Raw genomic sequence first — 20,250 nt, 5'->3', positions numbered from 1 at the left:
TCCAGGGGCATTGTTGTTGTTAGCGGCCATCAAGTCAGCTCTGACTCATAGCAACCTTATACATAACAAAACAAAATGCTGCCTAGTCCTGCACCACCCCCATAATCATTGCTATGCCAGAGTTCACTGTGGCAGCTACACTGTCAGCCCATCTCACTGAGGGTCTCCCTCTTTTTCGCTGACCCTCCAGTTTGCCAATCATGATGTCTTTCTCCAGCAACTGGTCCCTCCTGATGACACATCCAAAGTAAGCAAGACCGAGTCTTGCCATCCTTGCTTTTAAAAGAGCATTTTGGCTATACTTCCTCCAAGACAGACTTGTTCATTCTTCTGGCAGTCCATGGTATAGTCAATATTCTTCACCAATACTATGATTCAAACACATCAGCTCTTCTTTGGTCTTCCTTTTTCATTGTCCAGCTTTCACATGCATATGAGGCGATTGAAAATACAATGTCTTGGGTCAGGTACACCTTAGTCCTCAAAGTGACATCTTTACTTTTTAACACTTTAAAGAGGTCTTTTGAAGGTCACCCATGGTTTCAGCAGAGCTTCCAGACTAAGACAGACTAAGGAAAAGGCCGGGTGCTCTTTTTCTGAAAATTATCAATGAAACCCCTATGGATAACAACAGAACATTATCCGATACAGTACTGGAAGTGGAGCCCCTCAGGTTGAAAGGCACTCAAAATATAACTGGGGAAGAGCTACCTCCTCAGAGTACAGTTGACCCTAATGACATGGAAAGACTAAAGCCTTACGGACCTTCATTTACTGACGTGGCAGGACAGCTGTAAACATCCATTAATTATAGGAACGTGGAATGAATGAAGCATGAATCAAGGAAAACTGGAAGTTGTGAAAAATGAAATAGAACACTTGAAGATCAATATGCTAGGCATTAGTGAGCTGCAATGGGCTAGTATTGGCCATTTTGAAGCCAACATTACCAGTAAATAGCTAATACATGGCATAGTAAGGATCTGAACACAGGCAGTCCATTTCCGGGCCCACATTCTCATCCACCATAAAATATTGCTGCTCACTATTTTTTACTGGCCCAAGGTTATATTCAGTCCACAGAAGACACAAGAAGGATCTTCTAAATACACTCCAGGTCTCTAAGTCACCTTGTGGGGACGGGGGAGCAAATGGGAAGGAAGCATATTATCAGGATAAACAATGAAGAATGGAAATCCTCATTCGAATTACCTTGACACAACAAAAGAGCTTTGCGACAATCATCCATGCTGAATCCCAGCTCCTGCAGTCTAGCTAGTTGTAACTCTAGAAAAAAAAAAAAAGTACATGGGTTTTATAAATTATTTTATGTAAATTATTCCTCAGACTAATTTGGAAAAAAAAACTCAGGAACTGGTGACGAAAACACTTCATTTCTCTAGGCAAAAATGAGTTTCTAATCAGAGACTTCTACTAAGCGTACCCTGATTTTAAGAATCTTTGCCTTATATTGACTGTAGCCTTAAAAAGCTTAAAACCAAAACAGTATTATCCACATATCTTTCGAAGAAAACTCTCAAAGTTTAAAACTAAACCTTAGCATTGTCATGTAAGTTTGGAAGAAATTATAAGAGGAAAATAGCACAGGATAGATCAGTTGGTTTGTGGTGTTTTGTTTCTAAATTAAAAAAAAAAAATTAGAGAGTCGTACTTATGACTTACAATTACACTTAATGACATACAATTATACTTTAAACAATTTAATTGTGCAAAAGGAAACCTTTAAGAGTTAAAAAGGAAGGCTATGAGGAAGGCTGAGTGGGTCATAGCTAAACACCTACCCAAGACAGGATCTAAGGTACGTCTCGTCCCTTCTCTCATTTCCTCGCTGACACGAGATGAACTGGGAAGGTGACTGCTAACAGAGTCGGTCTCCAAGGCCACCGAGTCTGGCATAGCGGTATTAGCTTGCTCAGGGATGGATTTTGCAATGGCAAGAAACAGCTGAACATCATTATAGGAGAGTCTGATATCCAGGGCTTGTAACTGAATCTAACGAAATAAAAAAGGTGGTCATTTTTTTTTTTTAATTGTACTTGGTTTTGCTTCCATACCTCTTACAGATGTAGCTCTTTTTTAAGTTCTAATTCTATAAGTTCAACAGACACTACACCAAATTTCTCATTTAGAAGATTGTAAAGATCTTGAAATTAAGCATTAACGAACATGGGGTAAGGTGTCTCAGCTATGAGTTCAAGCAGTCACAATATCCTATCAAATAAAAAATACTAAGGTATAAAAATTACTAGAGCAATTAACGTTTCAGTGGGATCGTTTTCATACAAGTATTAAAGCACAGGATCAGAAAATGGCTCTGGGGCAGTCTGGAGCCCTTATTAGCAACATCTTGTTCATCCATTTTGCTTTGATGTATTTAATTTTTTAAATTTCTGAAACCATCTGACAAACCAACAAAATTTACCTCTTCTTTATTCAGATATAACCCTAGTGTGAGTCCAGTTTCACATTAATATTCTCTGAAACCCAGTCTTCCTCAGAGACTAGCAATTGAGCTACTGTTGGTAAGGCAGTATAGACACCAGGAGTAGGCCACTCTAAAAATGGTGGCTCTGAGATAACTATTTGAATTTTTGGAAATAGCGCTTTATTTATTTACTTTTTCCTGTGAGGAACTCCTCAGACAAAAATCAGAATGATTTTTCTCTTTCTCAATACCCTATGGTCCTATCTACCAAAAAAAGAAAACAACAAATTCCGAAAACTTCTTTGCCTGGCTTCATCTTCCTTGCCTCACCTTATATCCTCCTTACTTCCCTACATACGCTTTTGTTCTAGTCAGACCTTACTCTGTTTCACATATGCTGAGCCAATTCTGCCCTTGGCTTTGTTCCTTCCAAAGTAGAATGCTCTCCCTCTTCCTCTCTGCCTATTTTCATCCTACCCTTCCTCCCAGACTTGACTTACCTTGAGTTCCACTCACAATCAGTATTAATACTTATGTCAAATTCTGCTTTCTGTAAATTTTTACAAAACTTTGAGATTATACCAGACAATTACAATCTCCTTCATCCTCTACAAGATTACAAGATCCTCTGGGACAAAGTCAATGTCATATTTCATTTGCATTTGCTAAAGAAACTAATTTCTTGCCAGGGTTCAGAGTAAAGAAGTAATGCCTGCACAGGAAAGTGTTCGAGTGTATCAACACGTTATATATTTTTTCCACATTACCTCTAAGACAGGTGGGAAATCTTCACTGTTGAATGCATCCATCAATCCCGAACTATTCTGATAAGAAGAATTCCCCACCAGCTCCACCTGAATTTGTACTGGATCAACAATTGAAAGAGCTGTATCATGTTCACTTCCTAGTCGGCATGAAAACACCTAGAAAATGAAATGAAGCATGCAAGAATTAATGTCTGATTTAGGAAGAGTCAGGAGAAAAAGAGACTATCTCAGAAGCAATCGGCCCTGTATTATCACAAGAACCATGAAAGCTGCTGAAATAAATGTTGCAAAAATGAAGCTGGTACTCTTACCCGCTGCCAAGGGCATGTACAGTGGTTCACCTCTAGGAAAGGGAGTTTAGCGATGTGTCAAGAGGCTTCAAAGTCTTGCACCCTAGAATCCTACTTCTAGGAGATGGCCCAAGAAAATAATGTGAAATATGAAAAGATTCACTGAGCCATTATTTAATAGGGAAAAAAAAAGTTATAACCAACTGAGCTTACAACACATTTACTCAATGAAACATTTGCAGCCATTTAAAAATGACAGCTAAAAAGACCATACAGAATGTAGGAAGACAGTTACAACACAGATTATGTGACAATGCAGCCTAATCAAAATAATATGATGCCATGAGTTTCTTTACAGGAAAAAAACATATCAAAATGTCACTAAAGATTATGTCTGGTAGGATAGGTGGTTTTTCCCTCCCCTGCTTTTAGGCAATACACTTGTTACTTTCATAATTAAAAATAAAAACATTAATTGTTGAAACTGGGTGATAGGTACACAGGGGTTCATTATATTATTCTGTTTACTTTGTATATAACTGAAATTTTCTATAATAAAACAATTTTAAATAAATACATTAATGGGGAGAGAGAAGGGAGGGATGAAAAAAGGAAGGGTCCCCATTCTGGAATCAGATTGTTTTACATGCTCAAGAAGAGTACAAAGAGAAGTGAGAGCATTCATTTTGGTCTCCCTTGCCCCCCTCCCCACTTTGGAGGCCATTTTCTAGCCCTATTGAAAAACATGTGACACCAAGGTCCTTTGCTATATTCAACATTAGCTCATTATGCTCTCTTTATAAATTCTTCCCCAATGATGTCTCAAGGAGGTTTTAAAATTCAGATCCAATTATGCTGCCTAAAACACAAGACTGAAAGGAGTTTCCAGGAATCTCAAATATTTTGCCACGCAGTTTTTCTAAGACTTTGGAGCAGAAAAGTTTCATTTTCCTTTTTTTCTTCAGGGGCTTCTGCTACACAAAACCCAATTGTACCTGACAGTTCATTAATCAATCACCAAGATTTTCCATTCAAAGCTGGTATTGTAGTGGCTTGGAAAGCAGATGAATTGCAATTTCATGACCAACTCACACTATACCAGCATACAAATCCTTCCTCTCAAGTGGAGGTTTCTTACATGAGGAAAACAAGTGGTCAAAAGTGAAATCCCTACATGTTTTATTCATCTACAGCTGACCAAATATATATATATATACACACACACACACACACACTGCTGACAGTGAAAATAAGTTTTATTCAATCTCTGAGCAATACCACTGGAAAGAACAGGGCATGAGAAGTTCGGTTGTAAAAGGAAAGGAACGATGAATAGACACCAGCTAGCCCCAACAGATACTCTAACATTATAACAAGAGGAACGTTAGCTCAATGAATTGAGAACATTTGATAGAAACAATAATCTTTCTCATCTCCCCTCTGTCTCTACAACACATGGCTTAAAAGGAGACAGAGCAGATTTTTGCTTAATGCAGTAAAATGTAATTTACAGGCTACAAAGGCCACTAGGGGCAAATTCTCTCTTCATGAGATTACAATAGAATCTAAGGCAACACTCTTAGGATCACTCCTCTAGGTTATGCATCACTCTCTAGAGCTGGCCTTTTAGGGCTGAAAGGATAATACCAAAACCCTTAACACCTTTTATAAACAAGTTTCCATTACCATGAAGCCCTAGCTCTTCCTAGAGATAAGCACTCAATATGGGGAAGACCATTTCCTCACCTTCACAAATTTGCCAAGGACTAGTCCTACTGAGGAGCTCTGGTGGCACGGTGGTTAAGAGCCTGGCTGCTAACCAAAAGGTCGCCAGTTCAAATCTATCACCCGCTACTTGGAAACCCTTATCGGGCAGTTCTACTCTGTCTTATAGGGTCGCTACGAGTCGGAATTGACTTGATGGCAACAGGTACACGTAGTCCTGCAGGACTAGAGTAACAACCGGTACCTCACACAGTACTGGAGACTAGAACAGTCTCCTAGAACTCCTTGAGAAAGGGAGAATGTAAGAGAAAAAGGTAAAGTCCCTCTGTATACTTATAGCCTAAGATCATACGACTAAATTTACACATTAGAATAACCTGCAAGATCTGAAGAGAAAGTACAGGCCAGGGTCATCCAATTCCATGAATTATTTCCCCTAACGAAAGTTCAGGAGATAAAGTTCTCTCGCAGATGTTTTTCTCTTGAGCCAAACATACAGTATTTTGATCAACACACAGACTCCTTACCTCGATGCCAAACAAACTTCCTGAAAAGGGGCGGTCGACAAAACGGGGCTTATAGGTGAGCACTGTGGTGCCTTTCAGAATGATGGCATTGGTATCGAAGCAGGACACATCTTCAACCACCACAAACTCTGTGCCTGGAAAGGACAGCATCATCACTCAAGCTGAAGCTGGGGAGCTAGAGAACTCCAAGCTGCTATAAACTGAATAGCACGTTTCCACCAGGGGAGAACATTAACCAGTGTGAGCTGTTTCTCCAGGGTGGCTGCCGACATTGTGTGTCACTGTCATCCTGAACAAATTCTCTGTATCTGGCCAGGCACGGCTGAGCCAACAAAGCGTGCACAGGCAGACAAGGATTGGGATCCAGTTTCTCTCTTCAGGATACATTTTTAAGCGAGGTCTCCTAGGAGGCCTAACAGATATTCAGAAGCAGAGAAAATCGCCCTTTGTCCAAGAAACGATCTGCTTTAAAATCGCAGGAAGTAGATTCAGACACTAACGCCACTCAGGCAGCATAAGGCACGATGTCATCTCTGCAGCTGCTCATTAAGAACGTACACCGAGTTAATGTCGAAATTTATGAAATCATTCAATGCAGACCGTTTTCTATTCATTTGTATATGCCAAGTTTACTCTGATTTACACTGTGTGTTTTCATCAAAAACTGTATAAACTCAATTTTTGAAACTGAATGGGTTTAAAATGCACTGTGCTAATTAGCTTCTTCAAAACCACTGAGAAGTAGGTGGAGTATATCACAGACATAAAACTAAATACAGAAATACATACAGACACACTAGAAGAGTACCCTACTTAACAAAAACCATAGTAAACCCATTTGTAAGAGAATATACTCTTTTTATAAAGAAAATAACAACCCCCTCACTTACTTATCTTCTAAACTCAGATTTTCACATGCCAAATTTGCCTAAACTTAGTAACGGACATCTGTTGGGGCTCTAAAAATCAAACAGAGAATTGCAGCCTGACTTAACGTTGGGGAAAAAGGCCACTGCCCAGGTGGATGCTCAAGAGAATGCTCAGGCTGAACATATGAACTAGGCTGGCAGAAGAGGACAAGAGACCCCTGCCGCCTCCAGGGTGGACCAGGCAGTTCACACCTGAAAATGGAGGTCAAGAACTTTGACACCTGTTGGTCTGTAAAAGATGCAAATATGTGTTTGTGTCAAAAAGTGACAGGCAATAGCAAAGTTATTCTGTAAGACACATATTGAACCTAACATCCAAATTAAGAATCAATGAATCACACCTGTATATAATCACCTGTTACATTGACCTTGACCTCCAGGTGCCTTTCAGTGGACACAGGAAGGGAAGACCGCTTGGTAACTACCCCACTCTTCACAGTTTTGGGGACTACAGCAGATTCGCTGCTAGAGTTACGGTGGCGAGGAGTAACAATGTCTTGTTTCTTAATATCACTGGGAGTGTGGAGAAAATCATGGACTAACAGTAGCCAGTCAAATATGAGAAACACACGGAGATTGTTGAGAACTACTGTGAAACAGGAGGAATCCTTGGTAGATCTGCAAGGAAAAAAAGACAGAAAAAAAGAATAGGAAAAAGGAACATAATAAATATTTCAATAATCGATAAATTACTTGGTTTTGGCAGGTGGTATGCCAGTATTTTCTAAACTGACATCAAGTATCAATAAACTCTGAACAATGGCTTAATTACACATTCAGCGTGCATCTCTCAAAAGTTAATCATATTTTTAAACATGAAGAAATAGGTATAAGAAAGCAATATAGTGTAGTCAAGTGATTCTCATCCAGGGATGACTTTGTCCCCAGGACACATCTGGCCACATCTACAGACATTTTTCACTGTTACATTTGGAGCAGGCTGCTACTGGCATTGAGTGGGCAGAAGCCAGGGATGATGCTAAACACCCAACAATGCACAGGATAGCCCCCACAATGAAGCATTACCTGACCCAAAATGTCAATAGCGCAGAGGCTGAAGAACACTAGGGTAGTGAAAAGAGTACAAGCTTCGAAGCCCTGTCACTTACAAATTCTGTTACCTTGGATAAGTCATCTACCATCTCTGAACTTGTTTCCTCACTTATAAAATGAGAAATACTGTAAGAGATAAAAAGTACCTGGCACATAGTAGGTTTCAGTTTTCTTCCCTAGAGACTATTTCAAGAAGACTAATGAGGCACTCTTTCTCTGATATCTAGGATCACTTCTTTATAAACTCCAAGTTTATATACACTAGATGGTTTTTTCGGAGCCCTGGTGACACAGTGGTTAAGAGCTCAGCTCTAACTGAAAGGTTGGCAGTTCGAATCCACCAGCTGCTCCTTGGAAACACTACAGGTAGTTCTACTCTGTCCTATAAGGTCACTATGAGTCAGAATCGACTAGACGGCAACAGGTTTAGATGGTTTCTCAAGCTGAAACCAACCTGAGAGCCTAGATCTGTCAGCTTGAGAAGGAAAACAAACAAGATGATAGTTGCCACGGTCATATCCCCAAGCACTCTGTAGGCGGTGGGACAGGGGTGGGGGATGGGGGCTGGGAAGAGGACAGACAGGAGGCCCCAACACCCCAAATTCCATATGTGAGATGAAGGCCCAAGGAGGAATCTCAGGCCCCTGGCCTCAACCTCCAGTATGGTAAGAGGCCTATTCAGGACCTATGAGTAGGCACAGCTGGGTGGTGGGGGGAGGGGGGAATGGGCTAAGGATACTTCTATAAGGTATTCTAGGTTGAACCTGATTTTATAAGCCCAAGAGAGGAATTCTGGGACTCCAGCTACTACACATACCTAGTTCCCTGCCCTATCTATTCAGGAAAAGTTGATTTGGAGACGCTGCTAAGACTGGTTTCTCTCGTTCCTCATTTCTCCAAAGCCTGGCTCAACGCCTCCAGAGAAAGGACACAACGATGCATGTCTCCCTCCACACAGACCCAACATTTTCCACAGAAACACTTTCCCTTTAGTAATAGAGAAAAAATGTTGCCCTCAGTAAAACTTTTCCACCCCAGTTTGAACATAGATTGTCAGAGCTAGGCACTCGCTGGAAAGTCAAAATATGTCTGATCCCTTTTCTGGAAAGTATTTCAAGCCTTTAAACACTGTGAAGTGATTTATATTTGACACACACAATCCCAACAGAAGAGTAATTCTTCTTGAGACACAGAAAGCGTTCAAAAGTTCCAATCAAGACAGCATTTTAACCCTCTCACTAACAATGGTATTTCTGTTAGCAAGAGCTTTTATCATTGACTCCAAGAAATTATATACCAAAGGGGGATACTTAGAATAATATTTCAAGGCTCCATGTCCTCTTATATATTAAAAATGTGATATGTGGAACAACTAGGGAGACCTGGTGGCACAACGGTTAAGAGCTCGGCTGCTAACCAAAAGGTCAACAGTTCAAATTCACCAGCTGCTCCTTGAAACCCCAGAGGGCAGTTCTACTCTGTCTTACAGGGTCACTATGAGTTTGGTTTCTTTTTTGGAACAACTAGTTGGTAGTTTAGGAAATTACATCAATAATAATAATAAAGCAAAGCCAAAAAGAAATTGTTTCTGCAGATGGACCAAATATGTGCGAATCTTTTATTCAAGTAAACATCATCCTCAAACAAAGGAAGTGCAAATCACAACCATCTTATCTGACTGGCGATCAGCCCAATAACTAGAAACCTGGTGGGCCTGAGGCTGTTAGAAAGGACACAGGCTGTGAAGTCAGAGACCCAGGTTTGAGTTCAGATACTTCACTTACTAGCTGAGTGACCCTGGAAGTGTTACTTACCCTCTTCAAGCTTCTACTTTTGCATCTATAAAATGGGGGAAAAGTCACCCACTTTGCAGCCTTGTTGTGAGAGCTGAATTAACAGTAGCCAAAGTGTCTGGCTCATGGTAGGGCTCAATAAAAGGAAACTAGCATTCCTATTATTAGGCACTTTGAATCCGTCAGGCACTCCTTGGAAACTCTTTGGGGGCAATTATACTCTGTCCTATGGGGTCGCTATGAGTCGGAATCGACTGGACGGCAGTGGGTTTGTTGGGTAGCATTCCTATTATTGAACTTTTTAAAAGTTCATGCAAGAGTTTAAATGTCTACTTTGCTGAACTTTCTAAGGGTACATGAAAAGACCATGAGCTCTCCCTAAAAAAATCTGAACCCTGGGGAATTCAGTGAACAGCTCATAGAAATGTCATGCATATATAAATACAAGAATAGTCTTGATGACATTTTTTTCTTTTTTGCATAACTACCACGTTTTTTCCAGCTTTTCTACTTACTGATTTATATTTACATGTCTGATAACAATGAACACTAATTGAATTAAATTGACATCAGCTCCAAAGATCTCCTTCTGGATTATCACTGAAGGAATCCCTTAGATCAGACCTAATTTTTCAGTATTCAGATTTGTGCTCCTTAATCATCAAGTCTCACAGAAGTATATCATAAAATACACAAACCACATCAGGAGTAACAATAACAGCTACCATCTGTGCCAAGCAGTATGCCAGATCTATCTCATTTAGTTGTTACACCAACCCTATGAGATAGGTACAGGTATTTCTATTTTACAGAGGAGGAAACTGCCACTCGAAGAGGTTGCCATATCTTTACGCACATAACACGCACGTTACATATTTCACCAACCACACAATCCCGGTGTATTATTTTTGTGAGCATTATATGCATGTGTGTTATATGAGAAAAACACTGTAAACAACCTGTCCCAGGATGCATAGCTGGGAAGTGGTAGAATAAGGTTTTGAGCCCAGCTCTGATTCCAAAACATATGCTCTTTCCACATGCAACACTGCCTCTCATAATACCAGGAAGAAAAGCATAATCTAGGGCAAAACAGCTAAAGCTCTTTATACATACAGAAGTGAGTCAGCATGGCTTAAATGGGTAAACAGGCAATTTAAATCTAAACTATCTTTCCTTTGATTATTTGTACAGACTAAAAGTTTTTTCTTGTTTTGTTTTTTTTTCTTTCTTTCTGAACCAGGATAATTTCTTCCTTTCCTAAGTTGCTCTCTATATTAAAAGTTTACAGCTCACAGGGAACAAGGAAGTTTATTTTAAGGACCTGGCTCAACTGTGGACTACTTTTTTTTTTTTAAGGCAACAGAGACATCTTTTGGCCAATAAATGAAACTACAAGATTACAAGAATAATACGTTAATATACAGTACACTAAACTGTTAAATCATTATTTATCTTCTCAGTGATCCCTCCAACGCTTGGATGTTCTTGAGCCAACATGGACTTGGCCTGTTGGCGACAAAAGCAAATGTCTTGACAAAGGAAAGCAGAGTCTCAGGGGCTGGATCCTACTACCTGAAATGTAGTTCAATCTGAATGGAACCCTGGGTGGTGCTGCTGTTCTTGGAGGGCTGAAAGATGCAGCTGAACACGTTTGTCAGGCCAGGGCTCGTCTTCTGCCCAGCATAGCGGGTGTCAAAAGCCATCATGGAATGGGAAACCAAGTTAATGGACTTGGTTTGGTTGGAAAAACTCTCATAGAGCAATTTACATTGCTTGAAGTCAAATCTAAGAGGGAGAAAGTAGATTAAGATGTTAAACATAACTCTTCCATTTTACAAAATCATGGACGTTCCAGAAGATAACAAGATCCTAAGCATATCAAAGTTCTACGGAGAAGGACAGCTTTCATTCAGAGATACTTCGTTGGTTTTGCTATAAGAACGATCAGAACGGATCAGTGCTGTTGGGCCCTGGTTTCTTGCTTTTCCAAAGAGATGATCTGGTCCCTAGGAACCCCATGAGGAACAATAATACCACAGATTTATTATACTTTGGCTCATCTGTATTCCCAGTCCCCACCATAAACCTAAGGCGCTCTTTCATCTGTAATAATCCCCAAACTCTTCTAGTCCCTCTGGAATCCAAAATAGAACTGCTTATTTAACTTAGGGTCCTCTTAGATCGAGAAATTAATTTTCCTAGCATGCCCTCACAGTCCGGTCTTTCCTCTACCAACAACTAGCCTTCCTGGAAGATTCTGTCTCCAGTTGCCCTGGGATTTTTATACAAGGCCACTATTGCCTGCTGGGAACAGCCAGAACAAATGATGCTCTTCTTACAGAGAAATAATAGAGCTGATGCACTGACAGGAAATGCATTTGAACTCCCCTTTTTTTTTTTAACAAGAGGGGAAGCAGCAGTGAGCAATTCGTACTTAGTATGATCATGACCATGCGTACAGAATTATAAGGCATTCTCTGTGTTGGCAGAAACTAAAGGCATAGCCAGTCATCAGGAAAAAAATGCAGGAACACCAATCAGGCTGGGACCCCAGCTTCGCTGTACCACACTCTCATCAGCTGATTAGATACAGAAGATGACAGGCTCTGAAGAAAAAGACAAGATAGAAGACACAGTGGCTCAGAGGGGAAGATAGCCTTGAAGTCCTGTTTTCAAATATTGGGTCTACCACTTTTCCAGCCACATGACCTTTTTATGCCAGTCAAAACTTCTATCTGGAAAAGAGAGGTAGTATCTACCTAGCTATCTTACGGGGTTGTTAAGAGATCAAAACGAAAACCTAGCTTATTATGTGCGAAAGGGCACTGCACTATATCAGTAATTAAAAATTTACGTCAACCGTGACCAGGTAAGTGAAATAAATAAGTAAACTGCTAGGTAAGCACATGCCATATCTTAAGGGAGCAGGTGTCACTCAGTTTCCAGATGCTTCCCAGTGAAAGCATGGGCCCCCTATTGCCAAAAGCTTCCAATTTTTCTAAAGAAGTTGAAATTCAGACTTTTTATTTGCAATTCCCAAATTTTTCAATGTTGCCTACTAAGGTCATAATTAGTGCTACTCACCAAATAATTCTGGGTCTCCAGGTACACAGTAAGATTACACTTCCTGGCCCCTGTCTTGTTGTGTAGGACCATGTGATTAGTTCTGGCCAGTGAGATTTGCCAGAGCATATTAATAGTCATTCAAGATCCCCCCAGAGCTCTTGTTTTTCTCTCTGGCACATCAAGATGCTGGTTCCTGTCAGCCCGAGAGACTACAAGCAGCAGAGCACCCTTGAGACCTAGAATGGACATGTACTTTGCGAGATGAATACATCTTTGTTGTTTTAAACCACTGGTAAGTGCTCAGCAGCTAACCAAAAGGTTGGCAGTTCTAACCCCCCAGCTGGTCCACGGGAGAAAGATGTGGAAGTCAGCTTCCGTAAAGATTACAGGTTTAGAAACCCTATGGGGCAATTCTACTCTGTCCTATAGAGTCTCTATGAGTTCGAACTGATATGACAGCAATGGGTGTATCATTACAGCATAACCTAACCCATCCTGACTGATGCAGCAATGAATTTAAACTTTTAAAAAGCACTGTGTAGAGCAATCGAGGCACTTGCAGACCACACTCCGCCTGTGCACTGCCACTCTACAACTTCCGCTCTATGCTAATGCAGAAAATACTCGTGTTATTGGTATGACTATTATTATTAAAAGTCAAATAGTATCAATAAAGCCATACCTGGCTAGGGACCCAGCACCTTCTTTTCCTTTTGGATCTTTAAGCTCCAGACTCACATTTACCATATCAACGAGGAAACACATGCCAGTGTACACTTCTCCACTCAGAACAGTCTGCAAAAGGAGAATACGGATCAATTCCTAACTGATGACGCCAACTTAAAAATTCAATTAAGATGACAAGAAATCTAATTTGCTGGTTCTACCTTCTTTGCCCAGGTGAGTTTGCGGACTATGTACATAGCGTGACCATCAGCTGAGACTATGAGAGTTATAGAACAACATAAGGTCACACTCACATGAATTCTTGGATCTTGTAAATCGTAAGGCCGCATAAATTCCTCTATGGGCTCTCCAAGGTTGTTCTCTAATAAGCCACGGATCAGCTTGTATTTATATAAGTCCAGGGAGCAGTGGACTGAGGATAGGTTGCCATGGATAGACATATCTGGCACAGTATGACTTATTTCTCTATGGAAAAAGAAAAAAGGTCACTTTCACAAACAAATCACTGACTTAACATTGACATAGCTCACACCCAAGTATGAGGGCTAAACTGTACCCACCTCCATTACCAACCAGTTAATTTCTAATTTCCAATGACAAAAATTTCATGTGGTTCCAAGTGAAGCAAGTTAGTATGACCAGAGTCCTTTACTCCCTTTTTCTCCCAAAATTTACATGTAGAAAATCCTTAAATCTAATATAATGATCTAACTAATCTCTTCATACGGAAAGACCTTATGATGCTCAGAAACAGGTTAACATTATAGCTGGGAAAGCAAAAAGGAAGAGATACCAAACTATTTAGCTCTTCAAGGTTTGTTGCTGTTGCTGTTAGGTGCCATCAAGTCGGTTCCAACTCATAGAGATTCTATGCACTACAGAACAAAACACTGCCCAGTCCTGTGCCACCCTCACAATTGTTGTTATGCTTGAACCCATTGTTGCAACCACTGTGTCAATCCATTTCATCAAGGGTCTTCCTCTTTTTCACTGACCATCTAGTTTACCAAGCATGATGTCCTTCTCTAGGGACTGCTCCCTCCTGAAACACGTCCAAAGTATGTGAGATGAATCTCACCATTCTTGATTCTAAGGAGCATTCTGGCTGCACTTCTTCCTGGAGATTTGTTCATTCTTCTGGCAATCATGGTATATTCAATATTCCTTGCCAATACCAGAATTCAAAGGCATCAATTCTTCTTCAATCTTCCTTATCCATTGTCCAGCTTTCACATGCGTAAGAGGCGACTGAAAATACCACGGTTTAATTCAGGTACACCTTAGTCCTCAAAATGACATCTTTACTTTTGAACACTTTAAAGAGATCTTTTGCAGCAGATTTGCCCAATGCAATGAGTTGTTTGATTTCTTGACTGTTGCTTCCATAGGCGTTCATTCTGGATCTAAGTAAAACGAAATCCTTGACAACTTCAATATTTTCTCCATTTATCATGATGTTGCTTATTGGTCCAGTTGTGAGGATCTGTATTTTCTTTAAGTTGAGGTGCACTCCATACTGAAGGCTATAGTCTTTGATCTTCATCAGTAAGTTGCTTCAAGTCCTCTTCACTTTCAGCAAGCAAGCTTGTGTCATATGCATATCACAGGTTATTAATGAGTCTTCAGGTTTAGTGGCAACTAAGGGAGAAAGGAGTCTCTGGGTGGTGCAAATGGCTAACACGCCTAGCTGCTTAAGAAAAGGTTGGCAGTTCAAGTCCACTCAGAGGCATCTAAGAAGAAAGGCCTGGCAATCTACTTTCAAAAAATCAGCCATTGAAAACCCTACGGAGTACAGTTCTCCTCTGACATACATGGGGTTGCCATGAATTGAGGTTGACTCAGCAGCAACTGGTTTTTTTTGTTTGTTCGCTTTGTTTTAAGGAAGAAACCAGTGTTTCATGCTGAACCCAGACTACACATCTCAGCTGGGATGGGCAGAAGTAAAACTGAAAATAAGAAAATGCCCTAAAGAAAAAAAACCAAACCCATTGCCATCAAGTCGATCATGATGCAGAGCAACTGTGTAAGACAGAGTAAAACTGCCCCATAGGGTTTCCAAGGCTGTAATCTACAGAAGCAGGCTGAAACATCTTTTTCCCACAGAGCAGCTGGTGGGTTCAAGTTGCTAACTGAAAGGTTCAAGCTACTAATTGAAACTGCCAACCTTTCAGTGAGCAGCTAAGCACTTAACCATTGCTAAACCAAACCCATTGCTGTCAAGTTAATTCCAAATCATAGCAACCCTATAGGACAGAGTAGAAGTGCCCCATAGAGTTTCCAAGGCTGTAAATCTTTAGGGAAGCAGACTGCCACATCTTTCTCCTGCGCAGTGGTTGGTGGGTTTGATCCACTGACCTTTCAGTTAGCAGCCAAGTGCTTAACCAGTGTGCAACCAGGCCTCCTTTAATGACTGCTAACCAAAAGCCAAACCACTGCCATTGAGTCGGTTCCTACTCACCGCAACCCTACAGGACATAGTAGAACTGCCCCACAGGATTTCCAAGGAGTGGCTGGTAGATTCGAACTGCCGACCTTTTGGTTAGCAGCCATAGCTCTTAACCACTGGGCCACTAGGCCATCAGTGCTCGGGGGAGTAAGTACCTTATTCCAACACTGAAGAGCCTTCTGTAAATTCACATGGATGATATGGACATTATGGGTCCTTTAGACACTATGGAGCCCTGGTGGTGCAGTGGTTAAGAACTCAGCTGTTAGCCAAAAGGTCAGCAGTTTGAATTCACCATCCGCTTCTTGGAAACCCTATGGGGCAGTTCTACTCTGTCCTACAGGGTCACTGTGAGTGGGAATCAACTCGATGGCAACAGATGTTTATAGACAGTCTGGTCTGAGTAGATAAAGTAAACGGTTAGGATTTGAATTGGAAAAGGAATGTAAAAAAAATCACTGTCTATAAAGAAAACCTACAGACAAGAAGTTAAAGAAGACCAATGATGCAATCCACAAAGAAACACTAAAAAGAGCTACCAAGCCCATTTCTGTGACTTGAGAAGCTGACGGAACACCTTGTGTTCAGTAAGACCTTCTCTCCGAGCTGGTGGAGTGTAATTATCTGTATGTACATAAACACTGATGGAAGTGGGTAACGTTTAGATAAGCAGAGTACCAAAGCACTTTCTTTTTTTTAAAAGCTTTGCTTGAAAAGAAAACAAAGTGTTCCATTTCTAAATAATGAAGCTCCTCTTAAGACCGCTAAGCCAGTAAAACCAAATACAGCCCATGCCAACCACAACTGAACACCAGCCAGGGAGCACTTAAACAACAAGAAAGAATGCAACAGGAACAGCCCAGGAACAGCTAAATTGTATCATTAATGCAGACAGAAACTAAAAAAGTGACATTAAATGACTTGCCCAAACCCAAGAACTATGAAGGGAGTGGCCAGAGAGAAATTAAAGTCATACTCTACTTAAGAAACGAGACTGTTTTCCAAAATGCCACAGATGAAAATCTCTTTTATCGCTTTACAGTCACACCTCATCTTCTTCTACAGCTGAGATGGGAATGTTGCTGCTTCCTCCAAAACCAATGCCTCAAACGGAGAGCGCTCACGCACTGTAACCAGTGGTTCCTCATCCTGGCTCAGGCTGGCAAAAGCACCCCCAGAGGACCTTGTTAAATAAAATACACTTGCGTGTCAGCCCTGAGAATCAGATCCTGATGGTCTCAACTAGAGTCTGGGAATCTGGATTTTGAAAAAGGTTTCCCAGCCAGATGTGAACTAATGACAACTGAAGCAATGCTCTCAACTATAGAGTTAAGCATCCTGTGTACCAAGGCCAGTTAAAAGGTAAATTAGGGTCAGTTCATTAGTATCTATGGAGTACTTTCCAAAAGCTAAATGGAGGGAACAGGCAAAACTGCACCTGCACAGTTAGACTGATTAAATGGAGTTTGGCGTGAACAGCAATCATGCAGGTCCAGGATCTGTTGTAAAGAGGACACGTAATCCAATGTCACCTGTTCTAGAATACTTCCCCTGCCCTCACTACCCGCCCCCACAAATCCATGCTAGACTCAGGGCCTTTCCTCTTTGTTTCCATAGCACCGGACGCTATCTCCTACCAGTTTGTAACACTGAATCATACACTGTACTAGGGTCATCTACTGGCCTTCCTATACCCCTCAACAGAATGTAACCCCCTGAGGACAGATTTTTTTTTTTTTTCTTCTTTCCTGACAGTAGCCCCTCATGTCTAGCAAATAGCAGGGACTCAAATATTTATTAGATAAACAAGTGAATACCTGTGTTCTTCCAGATTTACCTTAACGGCACTGATTTCTAAGTTATTAATAGTCTACTTACACGAGACAGTTATTCAGATGTAAAACACTCACTTATCCAAATTCCTTTCCACCTGCAATTTCAGCCTACAAGGCTCAGTTAAGAGGCTTCCTCCTGTCTGTCGCACAAAATAGGAAGGGAAGATCAGATCGCCGCTGTTGTCCTCTGATGCCTTAGAGTACTCTCGCGGATGCCTCTCTGCAGCAAAGATGTCCATGTCCTGTAGGTCCACAACGATGCAATCTAGCAGGCAGACATGGTCTTCTACAAGGACCCAGGAAGAGAGAGATGATCAAGAAAACGGAACCCAGAAAAGGCTGGCCCTGAACAAAACCAAAAAGTCAAAGAAAGTTCACTCTGTCTCTAGAAAGCATTTAGAACTACCTGCCTCCCCCTACTTACCACTACCCAGCACCATCTTGAAAATGGACTGTCCAGATGTCTCCATTATGGCCCAAAACCTCCCTATGCAATGCTCCATGTGCTTGCCATTTCCTGCCTACCTGACCTCCACACCAAACACACATTGTGAAACACTGTGTCCCCTCAGTGTCTCATTCCTATCTTGAAACACTAACTGAGCCTGAAGTGTTTATGGGTAGAATGACTTACTTAACATGCAATTCCTTCTAGAGATATGCAACAGGGGTCTCATGTAGAGACAATGTCACACAAAGATTTACACTCTTTCCAGCAGTAGAATTCTTTTTTGAAACAAATATTGCATGTAACCATTTCCTATGCCACTGATCTAATCCAAACCACCTTCATTCTTGCCTGGATCATCCAATATACCTACTTAATTTCATTCTGGCCCTCACAAATTCATTCTCTTCACACACAAAAAAATAATAATACTTCTTTAGAAAATAAAGCAGACCATAGATTCATTCCCTTCCTTTATGCAAACTCCCCCAAATCCCTGAAAGGCACTCACTCAAGCCATTTTCCACCTTACTCACTAAGCCTCAGGATCTCTGACTTTTGTTTCCCCGAAAATGCCCAGCTCCTTGCTGCCTGGACAGCCTTCCCTGTGGCATGACCCTCCCGTCTCAATCTAAATTGAGTCCTCTCTGTTCCTTTGGCTTCTACTAGTCTGTCTTCCCCTTCATAATATTTATCATAATCTATATATCGATAAGTGTGTGTTTATTTAATGTCTTTCCCATTAGTCTGTAAGTTCTGTGATGGTAAGAACCAGGTCTAGCTTGCATGTTAATATACCAGGGAACAAATATTACAACACGTGGAATTAAGCAGGCACTGAATAAATAGCTCTTGACTGGCTGATTATATTGATAAGTATATGAAACAGACCAAAGTGCAGCTGATCTGGTAGAAGGGGTAGGGAACAGGGATCAAGGGCTCTAGCAATTCCCTAGGGACACATAGAAGCACTTTGAAAGCCGCTCCTTTAATCGAAGATAGTGTATCAATAGGGGAATTCCAGAAACAAGCAGCAGCCTCCCTCAGCATGGTGGCCTACAGCTCTCAAAGTCCAATCACACTGCACTGAGCTTCATGACTAATCACACTCTGCTTCCCCTCTCTTACCCCATATATCCACCACCCATTCAGAACACGTTTAAAAACAGGCCAAAATTAGGCTCTCATTTGGAATAACCAAACCAAACCCAGTGCCGTCGAGTCGATTCCGACTCATAGCAACCCTACAGTACAGAGTAGAACTGCCCCATAGAGTTTCCAAGGAGCCCCTGGCGGATTCGAACTGCTGACCCTTTGGTTAGCAGCCGTAGCACTTAACCACTATGCCACCAGGGTTTCCCTCATTTGGAATAGCTAACTCATATTCTGGAGAAGAGCGCCCACAAATGGATGTTTCATGTCTTTTAAAAACTGTTACTGATAGTACTTCCGTCTTTACCTAATTCACATTAATATTTTTTTTTAATGGTTCTTTTTTATTTTTTACAATTATTGCCTGGAGAGCAGCTTATATGGATGAAGGAATTTCTCTAGTTATATTATCACTATCTAACTGGGGAGTGGCAACTATCTTGAGCTATAAGAAAAAGTCCTAGTAGACAATCTAAAATCTCTTTATGTAGGCTCTATCTTGTTAATTTAACCCTACTTTCAAAACCATTCAATGCTAACTCTACATCCTGAAACTGTTAAGCCTTCTAAAGAAATATCACAATCAGATTACCACTAAAGAAATGCTATCTCTTTGTCAGCATCTACTGGTATATAACACATCTCCCCTTAGGTTCCTGGAACAGTCTCATGAATTTTCTCACCCTCCTTACTCAGCTCTTCTCTCCTCTTTTACCTGGACTACTGGAAACTTGGCCGACAGAGGACGTAGCTTGTTGCCCTTGCTGCTTGGTCAAGGTACTCGATGTAAACTCACTCTTCAGACAGCCTAAACTCATTCCAGCAGGACGCATCATGAAGAGCCCCTCAGAATGGGTCCCTCTGGAGTCCTCCGTGCTTGTCATTTTCCTAATACTGTGTTTGGGAGTACACACTGGGGAAGCTGAAGGGACAGATTCCTGGAAAGAAACAAAATGAAACTAGAACAAAGGAATGGTGGTTGAGGGTGGAAGGATGTGTGACTGGATCTTTAAAATCCTGGAAGTCTCAGTCCCTACGAGATCGTCCAAAAACTCGGCAATACTCGGCACTTCCATCAGCCTC

At 41.1% G+C, this 20,250-nt stretch overlaps 1 protein-coding gene across 19 annotated transcripts in view; it reads right to left on the bottom strand.

Moving 5' to 3' along the window:
- The window catches only part of VPS13D (vacuolar protein sorting 13 homolog D), a 273,955-nt gene that overhangs the window by 191,375 nt on the left and 62,330 nt on the right, over window positions 1-20,250 (bottom strand). For all 19 annotated transcript variants that reach the window (XM_064281295.1, XM_064281302.1, XM_064281297.1 and 16 more), the window contains 10 exons: window positions 19,883-20,105; window positions 17,643-17,853; window positions 13,580-13,751; window positions 13,282-13,394; window positions 11,106-11,318; window positions 7,040-7,302; window positions 5,756-5,889; window positions 3,214-3,369; window positions 1,803-2,013; window positions 1,213-1,287 (listed from right to left, as the gene is read on the bottom strand). In XM_064281295.1, the coding sequence (XP_064137365.1) occupies window positions 1,213-1,287; window positions 1,803-2,013; window positions 3,214-3,369; window positions 5,756-5,889; window positions 7,040-7,302; window positions 11,106-11,318; window positions 13,282-13,394; window positions 13,580-13,751; window positions 17,643-17,853; window positions 19,883-20,105 (1,771 nt within the window). The remainder of the gene's footprint in view (window positions 1-1,212; window positions 1,288-1,802; window positions 2,014-3,213; window positions 3,370-5,755; window positions 5,890-7,039; window positions 7,303-11,105; window positions 11,319-13,281; window positions 13,395-13,579; window positions 13,752-17,642; window positions 17,854-19,882; window positions 20,106-20,250) is intronic.

The sequence above is a fragment of the Loxodonta africana genome, chromosome 3 (assembly GCF_030014295.1).
Source record: "Loxodonta africana isolate mLoxAfr1 chromosome 3, mLoxAfr1.hap2, whole genome shotgun sequence".
Taxonomy (NCBI): Eukaryota; Metazoa; Chordata; class Mammalia; order Proboscidea; family Elephantidae; genus Loxodonta; species Loxodonta africana.
This window is presented reverse-complemented; position numbering and strand designations above follow the sequence as displayed.